This window comes from Carassius gibelio, chromosome A18, assembly GCF_023724105.1.
Source record: "Carassius gibelio isolate Cgi1373 ecotype wild population from Czech Republic chromosome A18, carGib1.2-hapl.c, whole genome shotgun sequence".
NCBI lineage: Eukaryota > Metazoa > Chordata > Actinopteri > Cypriniformes > Cyprinidae > Carassius > Carassius gibelio.
The window spans coordinates 25,064,524-25,079,266 of NC_068388.1; the positions used below are offsets into that span (position 1 = coordinate 25,064,524).

Sequence of the window (14,743 nt, forward strand, 5' to 3'; positions counted from 1 at the left end):
CATCAGTGTCTCATCAATGGATGCTCTGCAGTGAATGGGTGCCGTCAGAATGAGAGTCTGATAAAAACATCACAATAATCCACAGCACTCCAGTCCATCAGTTAACATCTGGAGAAGACAAAAGCTGTGCATCTGTAAGAAACAAATAACTTTAAACCATTACTTCTGGCCAAAATATGAGTCCACAATCCATAATAATACTTCCTTCAGTGAAATATCTCCCATTGATCTCTCACATCTGTTTTGGCTTGTAAACGGTGCTTGATCTGTGCAGATTTCTCTCCTGATTCGGACCAGACACCTTTTTCACTGGTGAATGATAAAAGACTATATTGACTTTAGCCAGAAGAAATGGTTTAAAGTTAAAGTCAATGCTGAATGTGTTTCATCTTTTGTCTTCTCCAGATGTTCACTGATGGACTGGAGTGCTGTGGATTATTGTGATGTTTTTATCAGCTGTTTGGACTCTCATTCTGACGGCACCCATTCACTGCAGAGCATCCATTGATGACACACTGATGCAATGCTACATTTCTACAAATCTGATGCAGACACAAATTCATCTACATTTTGGAAATTTTCATTTTTGGGTGATCTATTCCTTTAATTTCTTTCCAAAAAATAAGTAATTAAACTACCCCCAAACTTTTAAACGGTAGTATTATATATTGAATATTCAGGTATGAAATACATTTTATAACATGTATTTTATAAACAACAAGGAGTGTCTCGCAAATAAATGGTTTGTTTTGAAAATTATTCAAAAGGGCTTAGCGTGCATTAAATCTAAAGCAAACGAACATGAATCATGAAGTACAGCTGAAAGAAGACAATCTGAACTGTAACTTAATTGTTTCTTAGCACCTCATTGACCGAAGCTTTTTCTTACTCCCTGAGTGTGTGAAAAGCATTAGCGATTAACTCTTGGATTTGGTTTATTTAGAAGATGAATTCTTTCCCTGGGAACCAATGCCTTCTCCCCCAGCTTCTGTCTGACATCTCCATAAAGCAAAGCACCGACCTCAGATAGAGTAACAGTAAAATCCTCCAACTCGCCACATTTGTGGATTTACAGCTGACTGGGGGAGAGCCAGGCCTCCCTGAAAGCCCAACAGTAGAAGTGCTCCCGCTCCCGTGCACCTGCCTCCCACACACACACACACACACACACACACACACCTGATAGATGGTGGACAGAAACAGGTGGAAATCATTTCAAGACACACCCTGAAACCCACCGTGCTCCTCGAGGAAAGCCAACACAAACATTAAGACTGAGTCGTCTCCTACGATGTCCTGTTTTCAGTTCACAAAGAGATGGATGAGATAAACACACTTCAGATGTCTCCCGATACTCCCAGCGCCTTTGATACTTCGAACACATTTGATGAACTTTGAATCTTTGAGTCTAAAACCTCCACGAGACCTATGGCTTTCTTATGGCTAGAAATCTTAAAACTGATCTCTGGAGAAGAGTGCAAGAGTAATGTCCTGACAAAGACTGCAGCCTCCCCTAAGACGAGGATCATTGTTGGATCCGTTTTCAATTTGTGCAATGTGCAAAATAAATCAAATGCTGAGGGATACTTAAAAAGCGCAGCCATGGCAACCTTACAGGAAGTTCAAACCGATCTGTGGTTTCCTGTGGTGTCAAATAAGGCATGTCCACACCTGACAGAGGAAGAGTCATCTTCAAGGGTCTGTCAGACATGAAACGAAGCGCGGTTATGCCACATCGCGAGGCTTCAGTCTTCACATTTTCCCACAGTCGGGTAAAGAAAATGCACAGAGGACGCAGTCCGTGTTCCTCAAACTGGATCACTGGCAGTGGCACAAGTAGCTGTTAATAACTGCAGAGGAAGCCCAGACAAATCACCCTGCAAAACAAGCTAAGCGAGTGCCTCCGATCTGATGTTAAAATATTTACTTTCAGCCACCTGTGGGAGGTCTCTGTTCCTCGTCTTCGCTAAATTAAACTGTGCACACAGCTGCAGTCCCGGGACACAGAAGTGCTCTGGTAAATGTTTCTGTCTCCTGCACAGATGAAGGGTCACCTCACACATGACACGGGCCGGAATAATTACAGTATAGAGCCTGAACGCTCACATGGTTTGGTTAGACATCTCAGAATTATAATAGAGGTGTTCAATAGTGCCAAGAGGTTTGAGTGTCAAAGCTTGTTTCATAGATAGATAGATAGATAGATAGATAGATAGATAGATAGATAGATAGATAGATAGATATTGTGAAAATTCTACAGAGGTAAAGTGCTAAACAGTTACATATTCACATCTATTCCTGCTTTGGAATACTGTTTATTTGGCATCAGCATCATTGTTATTTTTATGGGCATGTAGAGATCAGAATTAGATTAGAAATCAGATTAGAATTGAGGTGTCGCTGACCTCTAGTGTTGAGATGGATGTAGTGAACACAAACTCATCTTCAGGTCTACTTCAAAGCTTCAAAAACCATGTACAGTAATACAAAGCTTTCATTCATCTCATAATGACTGAAATTTAATGTGGTCGTTACACATTTTTACATTTCATTTATACCATAATATTTCACATAACATTTATAAAATATGAAATAGCAAATAGATTTGCAAAGTGTCTATTTTTCTGAATGTATGTTTTTCTAACTTATAGACTAATCCCCCCCCCCCCCCCCCTTTAATTCTTCTTAGTGTATTTTCTTATTGAACATATATAAATGCACAGCTCAAAACAGATTACAACAACAATATATATAACACGAAGGAGGGGAGGGGCATAAGCCATGGTTAATATATAATTTATAATAAATGACTAAATAAATCTACGATCTATTTTTCTCTATAACACGCATCGAACATGACAGCTGCTTGGCAATGTTCAAGTGTCAACTGATTCGTTTATTTTTAATTATTATTATTATTATTATATTTTTTAGAGTGATTTCGTGTAAATGCCAATCTAGATAAATTGCAAATGCAAGTGCTGCGAACGAAAATTTGCCACAGAAAAACATAACACACAAGCAACTTTTTGATTCTATCGCGTACACTTCCTCGTTAATAATCGCTCGTGTTGAAAGTGCGGCCGCTGAAACCTCCTTGCGTTTCCATCCCGGGGCGATGACGTAGATGCGGACAGTCAACAGACGCACGCACGCACCGTCGGTCCGCACCGGAGCTACACCGGGGCCAAGGTTTCTCTCTTTCTCCCGCTGAATGTGCATTTTGGCGATCTGTTTAACGTCGTTTACACGAGGCGGCCGGAATACAGTGTTTACACGCAGCAGATGAGACTGTTTGTGGCGGTTTTTTTTGCATAGGAGCGCGCTCCGGAGTGTGACGCCTGTTTTTATTTGTGTTCACTGCGACACGGAGAGTGACAGAGCAGGACTACTCCTGTTAACATCTTAAACACACGACTGGAGCCTTAAACATGCTGTTTCACCTCAGTTCGTTGGCTTAAAGAGTCAGTTTTAGCACTTTAGTCGTCTCCCTGTAGGAGGACAGGCCGATGGAGGAAGCCTCATCATCACCATCATAATCTTCATCATCATCTCACGCCTGGTTATTATAATCTAATGTTTCAGATTTAAAAACATCTGTCAGTGCTTAACTCATTCTTAAAAACGATAAGAGGAAAGCAACAGTGTTAATGTTGGGCAGGGACCTCAAGTGCTCAATGTTGTCAACATGATGTGAGATATTCTCTTTTAAAGCGGATTAAACTAATTCAGATTGACTTTGAATGATGGTGTAGGTGTATAGGACTTTGTTAGGACTGCTAAAGAAAACAATCAAGACAGGATAGAGTGAAATGCCTTATGCAATCCTTTAAAACAATACCAGCGATCGAATGAATGAAATGTATAAATGAGAGAAAGATAAGGACCATCATTTATAGACAGCTATGATGTGAGGTTTTAGTATGCAATGCACTTATTAAGGAGATACTGAACTGGGTTTGAGAGGATTGGATTGTTTTGAAGGTGTTGAGGGAACTTCTGTTGGTTTTAACGGACAGTGGAGTGTGCTCCAGCTCTTTGGAAATGAGAAAATGAATTGCGAGGAACAGGTTGTAGATTTGTGCAATGCTATAGATTTGTGCAATGTGCCTGACAGCACTATATCACCCCCCACGGACGAGATCCTTCCCCGTGACGGCCTCCTGCTGTCGGATGGAGACCAGGGCCAACGGGACGCTGACGTCCTGAGCAGGTTAAAAGATGTCCATCCCAAGGATGAGGATCCCATGGAGCTCAAAGCACCGCAGAGTAAAAGCAACGGCTCCATAGCTGTGTCAGCTGACCCAGTTAACGTTTCTGCTGGAGATCTACAACAGAATATTAGCACGTTTGAGGATCCACCGGTGAGCAGGTGCTCTGTTGGAGATGATGGTGATTATGGTGAGATGGATATCGGTGTTGATTTAAGTTTGGATGAAAATGGCGTTTTGGAGTTCGAGCCAACGGCTCAGACTCAATATGAGGAAAGTGCCTCTCATTGTGAGAACTCCTTAACACCAGAAACTGTCAGAGAACTGAATCCACAGCAACCTTTGGAAGAACATCCTGAAGCTGTGGCTTCAGAAACTGTCTCAGCGACTGAGCCTCAAGACAATGGATCTGGGAGTAAGCATGGGTCCAAAAAGGTGACCTTTCCGTCAGACGGAGACATCATCTCGGGTGCAGTTGAGCCGAAGGACCCTTGGAGACACGGTAAGACGTTTACAGTTCATGCATCACTTAATATTGAGTTACATCCCAAACAAAGAGCTCATCTCCCGTGGTTTGCATTGCTGCTCCGCTCTAAAAGCTTTGTGTAATTGTGCTCCACTGTTCGGTCCCTGCTGAGAAGGGTAATGACATGGCAAACAATATCGTATCATGAGATTTTATCTTCTTGGTTTTACTATTTTGCAAGTTGTCTGAGAAGTGTAGGCAAAATAATTTCCCCGTTTTAAAAACAAAGCCTTATGAGCTGACAAAAGTATAAAATAAAAACATAATGGCAGATATGTAGGCCAAGGTGGAAAAAATTGTAGTGCTTTATTTTTAAGGTACAGTAGGTGTATTTACCATTTTAAGAAACTGAATGAACAAATATAACAATAAAACACTATACTTCACTATAAATTATACATCAATTAATATTACATTAACTGCATTAAGCTTCTTTATTTAAGAGCTGTGAGTTAATTTCTCTTCGTGTTTTGTTGCTTTATTAACATTTAAAGACAGCGTTCACCCAAAAAAGAAATACATGAACATGAAAGTGACTAAATAACGACAGAATTAATTTTTTGAGGTGAACAAACCCTTTAATGACAAGCGGCAGCATGTTTAATGCTATTAGCCCGCTGTCACTTTAAGAGCTGCAAGCATTTCATTTACAGGCAACATCCGTCTTTCTCTCAATTGTGTACTTCCACCTTAGACATGAGCAGATGTGTTTTTATGTAAATCTTTTGTGTTTTTGACAGTATTAGTGCAATCAGACACAACAGATAACTTAGTCCAGTAATAATCAGGTGCTTTTTTAGTGTGCACGCTACAGAAAAAGCGCATGTAAAAACAGCATGCGAGTTAAATGTTTAACCGATAAGTACATGCAAGTAATATACTTTCGTGATTGCAAATAAGTGCAGTGTCCTGTCAGTGTAACTCTACCGCCGAGTTAACATTTGATGTGAATGTAAGTCATGTTGTACAGTTTATTTAGACGTGCACTGGAGACATTTCCATCAGCAGAGGGGTTTCATATCACACACCCCTCTGCTGATTCCTGAACTTGGCTTCTGTTACCTCTTACGCTCGGAGTGATTCAGGCCTTTTCCTGAAAGCCGTCTGTGATTAGAGTGACATCTGATCTGTACGTCCTCCAGAGTCATTCAGCAGGCTTCATAACAACCGCAGAGATCTGCAGCTCTCCGTCTGAGCCTCGGGCAGCTGTCTCACAGATCTGGAGAGACCTCTCGAACTCTTCCAGACGCTGTTGTGTAACGCATCTCGTAGACCAAGAAACGCAGTGATCCAGTAACACACACTGTTCTGCTTGAGTGGCTGCAATGTGTGGGATATTTTTGAGCCAGCAAAAATATAACGGCATGTGCTTTGCTTTCTAGGCCAAAGGTTTTCGAGGTGTGTCTCCATTTACTCTGCAGGGAATCTCCTTTGCATATATCGCACTGGTCAAGGTGTCTGTCGTTTGTGTCTGTGGAAGCTCAAAAAGTAAAACAATGAAGCTGTTGAGAGCGAGACACAGTAAACCCAGTGTTTTGTCTGACAGATGCTGTTTGTTTACATTGTCACATTATAAAGGCACCTAGAAAATTCAGTGTTATTTTCATTTTTTCACAGCTTAGCCTAGTTTTAACTAATTATATAGTTATTGTTTCCAGTTTACTTGAAACACAATTTGTAAAAAATGACATGGGAACTAATTTACATTCAAATATAAATATGTTACATTAAATCAAAGTTTAAATTATAATGCAATAGGAACACTACGATAACTATAAGCAATACTTGACGACAAGCTGTTGAATTACTAGAAAATAATAAACTTTGGGTGTGCGTTATTATTTTTTAAGCCAGAGTCAATTTTTCTGCTACTATGGTTATCACACCTCAAATATTGAAAAATGTTTTAATTAAAGACAGTCATCAGTTTTTTTTTGTCCTTAAAATGTTCTTGCGTCATTGCATGTAGGGTTAATTTATTACGGATCTGGTCCAAAGCATAATTTTAGAGCTAGCAACGAAGGACTGAGCCATTGATAGCAGACTCATAATGTTATTAATGCAGTTATGTATATAAATACACACTTTTTTGCAGTGATAACTCAGGTGTTTTGATCAAACGCTTATAATAATAATAATAATAAGACAACGCTTGAATGCTGCCTGAACAGGAGATCTCCTTACTGAAGTGTAAGTGTTGGCTGGTGTCACTATCTCATGAACGTGGCAGCGGATCTCCACCAAATTTGGGGTATTCCTTCAGCTCTAGAAGCCCTATTGAATGCCACCCTCCACACGTTCGAAAGCGGGCCTGTAGACATACACATTCGATTCGACGTTCAAGAGGCTACCTTGAGCTGAAGGGATCCCCTGAATTTGATGTGAATTCGCCGCACTGTTATGGGGATATGGCCGTTCAGAGTTTCAGTGGTTTTCCATCGATTTAAGCTTTAAAGCGTTTCATTAGCATTTCATCAAGTGATTCGCTGGACAAACTAAATAATTACACCATTTCAATCCTTTTATCTACATTACAAGTTCTCTAAAAAAAAAAACTCAAAAACATATAGGTGGCATATTCATCGATACCGATATATCGGCAACAGGATCATATCGGCCGACAAAATCGTCAAAACGATATATCGTCATGCTCTAGTTATGAGAAAGAGAGATACTCTGAGTCTGTGTATCTCAGCAGTGTACAGGAATAGCAGCGTCTCTACTAATAGCAAAAAATGTAAGTTCATCTGTTCCAACAACAGTGCCATTATTACCTCGCTAGTGGAAAAAAGTATTGTAGCTTTTAAGTTGCTTAACTTTTTTACTGATAAAATCGTCAAAACAGTGCTGACAACACGTTTCTGTGTGTGTGCGTCTGTAATGGAGAGAGAACAGGAGAAATAGAATATGTGCTTTATGTACATACAATTAAATGTCACAAAAATATGGAAATAAAAAAAAAAAAAAAATATTATATTTCTTTGCTTGACCAGTGTCATTGTTGGTTTTGGTTCTGTAAGGGCATAAGTGATACGGACATGCAATGCGATCAAGACCTGCCTGGAGCTACTTTAGCCCTGAAAATAATTGCACCCCTTGGATCTTGCTATCCCAGGCTATTTGTGACCCTGGAGCACAAAACCAGTCTTTAGTCTCTGGGTTACATTTGTAGCAATAGCCAAATAAACATTGTATGTGTCAAAATTATCAAATTTTCTTTTATGCCAACATTCATTAGTATATTAAGTAAAGATCATGTTCCATGAAGATATTTTGTAAATGTCTTACCGTAAATATATCAAAAACGTAATTCTAGGTTAGTAATTTGCATTGCTAATAATTTCATTTAGACAACTTTAAAGGTGATTTTCTAAGTTTTTTTTTTTTTTTTTTGCACCTTCGGATTCCAGATTTTGAAATAGTTGAATCTCGACCAAATATTGTCCTCCTAACAAACCATAAATCAATGGGAAGCGTATTTATTCAGCTTGATGATATATTCGTCTCAATTTTTTTAAAAGGTGACCCTTATGACACATTTGTGCTAATAGCCTAATGTTTATGTATCTGAATAGCTAGCACAAAAGTTGCCGGTTCATTTCCAAGGAATGTTGTCCCTGGAGTTCCAGTGAATCCCAATCCTGTTCTGCCAGCATCGTGCCTTTGAGCAGGACACCGTGTGCTAGGAATCTTCAGCAGGACCGTCTTTGCAAACACTGTACTTCAAGCAGCTGGGGTGAATTGTAATAGTTGAATTACTATTGTGCGTAAACCCTGATCTGAATTTGAATCTGACTTTAACATATATTCCTTACATGGTTGAAGACGTTCAGCGGTCTTGTAATTGTCACATAGTTGCCTGTGCAGTTTTTTCTCGAATGCAGTTTTCATGTCACAGGTGTTGGCTGGTCTTATTTCACAGTCACACATTGTTCTGTTGTTATTTAGGAATGAGGAAGGAGTTTAAGTCACCTGCCTGTACTGTACGCTCTATAATTTCTGAAGCTGAACTTCCCACTTTTGTAGCTTGGTTTTCTACACCATTAGTTTTGTTCTCAGGGAAACACTACAGTGTTTGTGTGTCACCTGTAAGACTTCACGAGCCAGTGGATCAGTTACAAACCAAACTGCTTGGTCTTTGTTACTCGGTTGTGTTTGCACTGCAGTGATAACATTTTAAAATATGAAGGATATAATTCACATCCATGCATTTAACAGATAAATAGCATCCGAATTAATTAAATTAATCAGTTTTTAAGGCTTTTGTCTCTTATGCTCACCAAGGCCACATTTACTTGATCAAAAATACAGACAAAAAACATATCATATTGTGAAATATTATTACAACTTAGCTACTGTTTTCTGTGTGAATGTTTTTTGTGAAATGTAATTGATTACTGTGATGCAAAACTGATTTTCCACATGATCCTTCAGAAATCAATTTAATATGCTGATTTTCTGCTAAATAAACATCTTATTATGCATGTATTATTATTTTTTTTGTTGTTGTTTGTTCGTTTTTGCCATTTTATTATTGCGGCCCATTCTTCATACCTTGTTAAATACATCTGCGATGATTTGAAAGGTGCCAGATCTTCTCATCGTGATTCTGGCTAATTTGGTTCTTCATATGAATTTGTGGATCTGATTAAAATATCTGGATTAAGTTGTCGAAGATTACTCCGTGTTCTCGTGTTCCCCGTAAAGGGCAGATGTATCGATACTCGAAACCACGATCAGCAGTGCAGTGATTGGCTGGCCGCAAGACAGCAACGTAATGACATCATATTATTAAAATAGACACCTTACAAAACTTGACACATTTTGGACATTAATAAGAAAACAGCCAAGTACGAAGAACAGTCCCTCGTTCTGCATCGTATGACATTCCTTTAGACGTATGTTTATGAATTTATGCAGTTACAGCGGTTTAATTTCCAGCTCTTTGCAAATTAATTTTTGACATTGTCACAGGATTTCATTGCATCAATTTATGTGACAGAATAAAAACAAAAGCATGCACAACCCTGGGAAAGCTGTCCAACCGGGTGCTTGACAAAAATTTATCATGGAAATAGAAAAAAGTCGGCATACCTGGGCTCTACAGAGTATCAGAAAGGTGATGTTTAGAGCATGCATGCAGGCTATTCGGCAGACAATTCAAATAATTAAATAAAACAAAGAAATAAAAGCCCTTTGTGTAATGTGATCAATCACCTGTTGCATAAAAGCATGTGTGTAATTGTCTGCCTGCACGCACGCTCAAAACCTCTCGTATGTGATAGTCTGTTGTTCAATTCTTGTGTTTTTAGAGCCCAGGTGTGCTGTCTTTTCTGTTTTAATGATAAATGTATGTCTTTATTTAAAGGTAGGGAAAGCTGTTACTTAGAGATTAGAAAGAAGAGGCTTTTTAACTCTGCTGGTGGTTTCATTCAGGTCCTTTTTGATGTGTCTTAGCTAGGGAAAGGGCATGGCTGTCGTGGGTGTGTTTTCCTCTCTTAACCTGTGACCGTGGCACTGCTGTGTGAATGACTTTGAGGTCCACTGTCATCTATTTTGGAGCGTATCGCTCAGATGTTACTGCCCTGTGTCGTCCCTGAGAGCTCACCTCGTGTTTGCCTTTGGCCTCCAAGGCCAATAATGCTGATCTGACAGTGGGATTTTTATATTTTTATTTTGTTATATACACTTTTTAAATATATTTATTGCATGATGTACTAAAAATGTAAAAGTTTTTGCTTTGTCATTTTTAAATGTTTTGTATACAGGCGACAATGTTGTCAAAATGATCCCCATTCACATCCACAACAATCACTGGAAATGCTGTATAATGCATGCCAGAGCAGTAGCTGGCGAGGTCACTGTGTGATGTAACATTAAGATCCAGCGCACATTACTATAGACTGAACACATACTAATGCATGCAATATCGATATTGCTTTCAATAACTTGCGCTTTGAAACCCATTTTCACAAGTTTGCATTTTCAAGCTCCAAAAACGTAGATAAATGTGAAAGTGAAACGCATAAAATGTTTTAAATTTTTAGTTGGAAATGATGTCGCGTAAAGATCCCTTAGCCTCCCTCACAACATAAGAAACGAAGGCTCTTTATTGGCATTGATGTTTCCATGAAGAACCTTTAACATCCATAGACCCATTCTATTCCGTAAAATGTTCTTTATAGTAGCAAAGATTATGGAAATGTTCTACAAAATAAGAAAACATGTTCTTTTGAAATTTAAAATGTTCATTGGGGAATGGTTCTCCATTAAGTAAATTATAAGAAATGTTCTTTTTTGGAAACATTTGCATATTGGTCTTTTTACTAAAAAAATTTAAATGTCATGGTACCAGGGTTCTTTAAGTATCGGTGGTACAGAGTACCCGGTTCTTGACGCATACAGCGATATGATTTCCACGAAGCAGAAAACATGGACGAATTCTCAAAATCCAGTCATGAAAATTTAAATTAAATTTTTATATGGGCAGTCACGAAATTTGTCAGAATTAGCATAAATTCATCAAATCAAATCTCCATATGGACCAGTGTCTGTAAATGTTATGCTGGAAAAGTTGGTTGAAATCTAAATCCTGCATGTTCTGCGCATCTCTGTGTGAATGAATGAATGGTTTGTTTACTACATCGTCTGAAGCGCGTGACGCTTGCAGTAATTTCAGCATTTGCCGTCTCAATGAGGACATAAATACATAAAATACATCACCAGAACTGTTCTGAGTCACTTCACATGCATTTTACCGTTTCATTTGAGTAAAACCAATTTAAAGGTATTCATGGTAACCTGTCAAAATAAAAGTTCATTTTTAAATAAAGGCATTGTGCTGGAAATATTACTATTATTTAGTAGAATGCATGTGATACTGCTACTACTGTTGAAAAAAATTATAAACTTTTTTAAAAAAATAAATCACAATATTTCTTCCATGTTTCAATTTTAATGGCAAATCCCCTTAATTTACCAAAAAATAAAATGTATAAATTCCATTAGTTAAGACAAATTAAATTTGGGTTAAACTTGTTTACTGTTTTTCATAATTATATTACTTGTAGAAAAAATTGAAACACAATTGTTAATAAGAATAAAGATAGGCATTGGTTTCATTTTTATTGATAGTTTTTTTTTTTTTTAATTATTATTATTAGCATATTTTTGTGTTTTGCCTTGGTACCGAAATTGGTACCGAGAACTGTAGATTTTCACTGGTATCTGTACCGAATACTGAAATTTTGGTACCGTGACAACACTAACTGCAACCTTACAGTAATAGCAATTATTTCAGAGAGATAAGAGGAATAAAGGAACCCTTTTTTTTCTAGGCTTTGTTGGCCTGTGAGTTATTGGGAGGCTTTCATTTGGTCTCAGTTACTTCAGTTTTGGGTGCAGTTTTTGCAGAGTCTGAAACATTGGAGTAGAGCTGCAACTAACGATTATTTTGTTCTGTCGACTACTCTAACGATTATTTTTATTAAAATAAATTATAAATCTAATGTTCTTTTTTTGATTAGCTAATGAATCCTTTGGATAACTTTACAAAACAATATAAGTACAACTTTTAATATAATATTTCTACCTTTTTTTTCAAAGAATACTTCGATGTGGTTGAAGTTTTTACAGAATACAAAAGTAAAGAGGCAACAAAAATTATTTTACTATGGTAAATATGAGTTAACGATAGCGTTTATAATTAAACCACAGTAGACACAAATTAAGTTGTCTGAGACGTCATGAAATGTTCTTTAGCATCACAAACCATAAAATGTAGTCAGGGTTCTGCTATGGTCTATTTTCATAAGAGGTAAACACAGGTCACAAGTTAACATGGTCACATTTCCTTCATTAAACAGAGAGTCCTGTCTTGAATCCAGAGATCTGAAGCTGATTCGGTGTAGATCGGTAGCTCGGTGGTTCGTGACTGTGGTTTCGCGGTGCGCCGTCTTTTAACGCTTGTTCGAAACCCGCGCCAACACAGACTTACTTTATTTATTTTTGTTTATCATACCTACTTCAGCCGCTACTGGTGATCATACCAATAACTTGTAATCCTTACAAGAATATCAGAATCATGCAATGAGCAAGTCTGCGTTTATTAGACACTTAATATCACCACATCGGTTTGTGCTTTTAGAATCGGCGAATCTGCTGCGGTCGTTCCATCACATCTGCAGCGGAGACCTGAACCAGGAAGTTGGTCACCAGATCACACGGTAACCAGTTAAACCGTAACACCGGAGAGTGCCAGGATGTTTTCCTCGGAGGTGCTCGCGCATCACAGTTGCGCTGCCGTGGTACACCATATTTGTTTTTGCAAAGGGAACAAAGGACCATTTAATTTGGCCTCTGTTTAAAGTATTCCCATACTTTTGATAACCGTGGTCTCTGTTTTTGTGATCGAATGCAACTTTCTCCATTCCCAGGAGCAGAAGCCGCAATTACGCGAGATGTAAACAGTGTGACGCGTCGACGCATTTCACGCACGTCGACGTATTTTTGTAGTCGACGTAATCGATGACGTCGTTTCAGCACTACATTGGAGTTTAATTAGTTCCAGCACTTTTAAAAAAAAAGAAAATGAGTGTTTGATCAACTTTAGCCACTTATGCACATTCCTTATAAAAAAAAATGTCCATGTAATTGTCAGATTTGATTAATTTACATGACTTTTTTAGCTCTTGAAATTAGGCTACCTCATATATCCAGGTTTTTAAAGACCATGGGAACTCTGTTGTTTTTCTTCTTCTTTTTTCTTTTGAAAGGTGAAATAACAGTGGCTGAGTGGATGAATCATACTAAGAAATAGGCCTTTTTTGTGTGTGTATGTGTTTTGTGTCTGTGTGATATCATTTATTTAATATAAATTGTCTCTTTTTGAGGCCTCCCGGTTTAGAGCCCTTGTTAGTGTGTCAGTTGTGCCAAAAGTGTCCCTATATATCAAGAAACACTGATAATGAACACTGGCTTGTGTGGTACATTTCTCCGGAGAAAAAATGAATGTGGTGATGTCTGGGCATGTTTGAAGGAGGAGGACAGTATGTAGTTTTGCTTAAGCGTGCGAGCGTTTGCATCTGTACCCCGAGGGGCTCGATTCTGTCTGCTGACAGCACCTCGAGCTAATTGCCAACTTTTAGCTTTTGTTTATATATCCTTATCAAACGGCAGTGTGCAGTTTAAAGTAGCTGTCATTATCTTTGCTCTGAGGAAGACCAGCTCGCTGTACTTTCCGGTTTGAGCAATCGCACGCCTAGAATCTGTTTAAACTGAGACCTAATTACCTTTCCGCCTGAAGGATACACTTTTATAGACTTTTGTAATATGCCGTCATGATCTTTCAAATGTTTAAAATTTTCAGATGTGTCGTTGTGTGTGGTTTGAGCTGTATTGAAATAGCCTCTGGCTTTGTTACGTCACTTATTAATCTTCTTCAATCATAAATACATTATGCATTATTTACACTGGAAATTGATATTCTGTACTTGGCTTTAAGCGCTGGCTCCAGGACGTGCTGTTTTGTGCGTAACGTGTGAATGATCTTCAGAACCAATGAGTTTTGGTGTAAACGCCACTGATGAAATCGATGTAATGTTTTGCAGTTAAGTTACTGGAGATAATATCATTTCAGATATTATGTGTTTGCATACTGTTTTCTGACTTTGAGTAGTTCTTGTTTATTTTCTCTGTGATGTTGTGCTTATGATTTAAGGAATAGTTATTTAATCAGAATCGTCATAATTTACTCATACTCATGTCTTTCCAAATTAGTATGACTTACTTTCTTCGGTGGATCATAGAAGATATTTTGAGAAATGTCCCCCCCCCCCCCCCCAATACAGTGGAAGTCAGTGGTAATGAAAACTAGTTGCTGTTTATAATTTCGCAGAGGCTGAACTTTAGCTTTTTTTATTTATTTTTTTAATTATCAACTTCAGTGGCTAAGCTTGTTTGCTTTTTGCGGCCACTTTAAATAAGATATTATAAATAAGATAAGCAT

The 14,743-nt window shown here is 38.1% G+C and overlaps 1 protein-coding gene across 2 annotated transcripts in view; it reads left to right on the forward strand.

Moving 5' to 3' along the window:
- Positions 1–3,102: 3,102 nt before the first annotated feature.
- LOC127934327 (protein phosphatase 1 regulatory subunit 37) overlaps positions 3,103–14,743 on the forward strand; it is a 33,324-nt gene continuing 21,683 nt past the window's right edge. Inside the window, exons 1-2 of one of the 2 annotated variants that reach the window (XM_052531632.1) lie at positions 3,103–4,401; positions 4,522–4,713. In XM_052531632.1, the coding sequence (XP_052387592.1) occupies positions 4,053–4,401; positions 4,522–4,713 (541 nt within the window). In that variant the 5' untranslated portion in view covers positions 3,103–4,052. Of the gene's footprint in view, positions 4,714–14,743 lie in introns of both variants that reach the window. The other variant, XM_052531631.1, reaches the window with a different exon arrangement.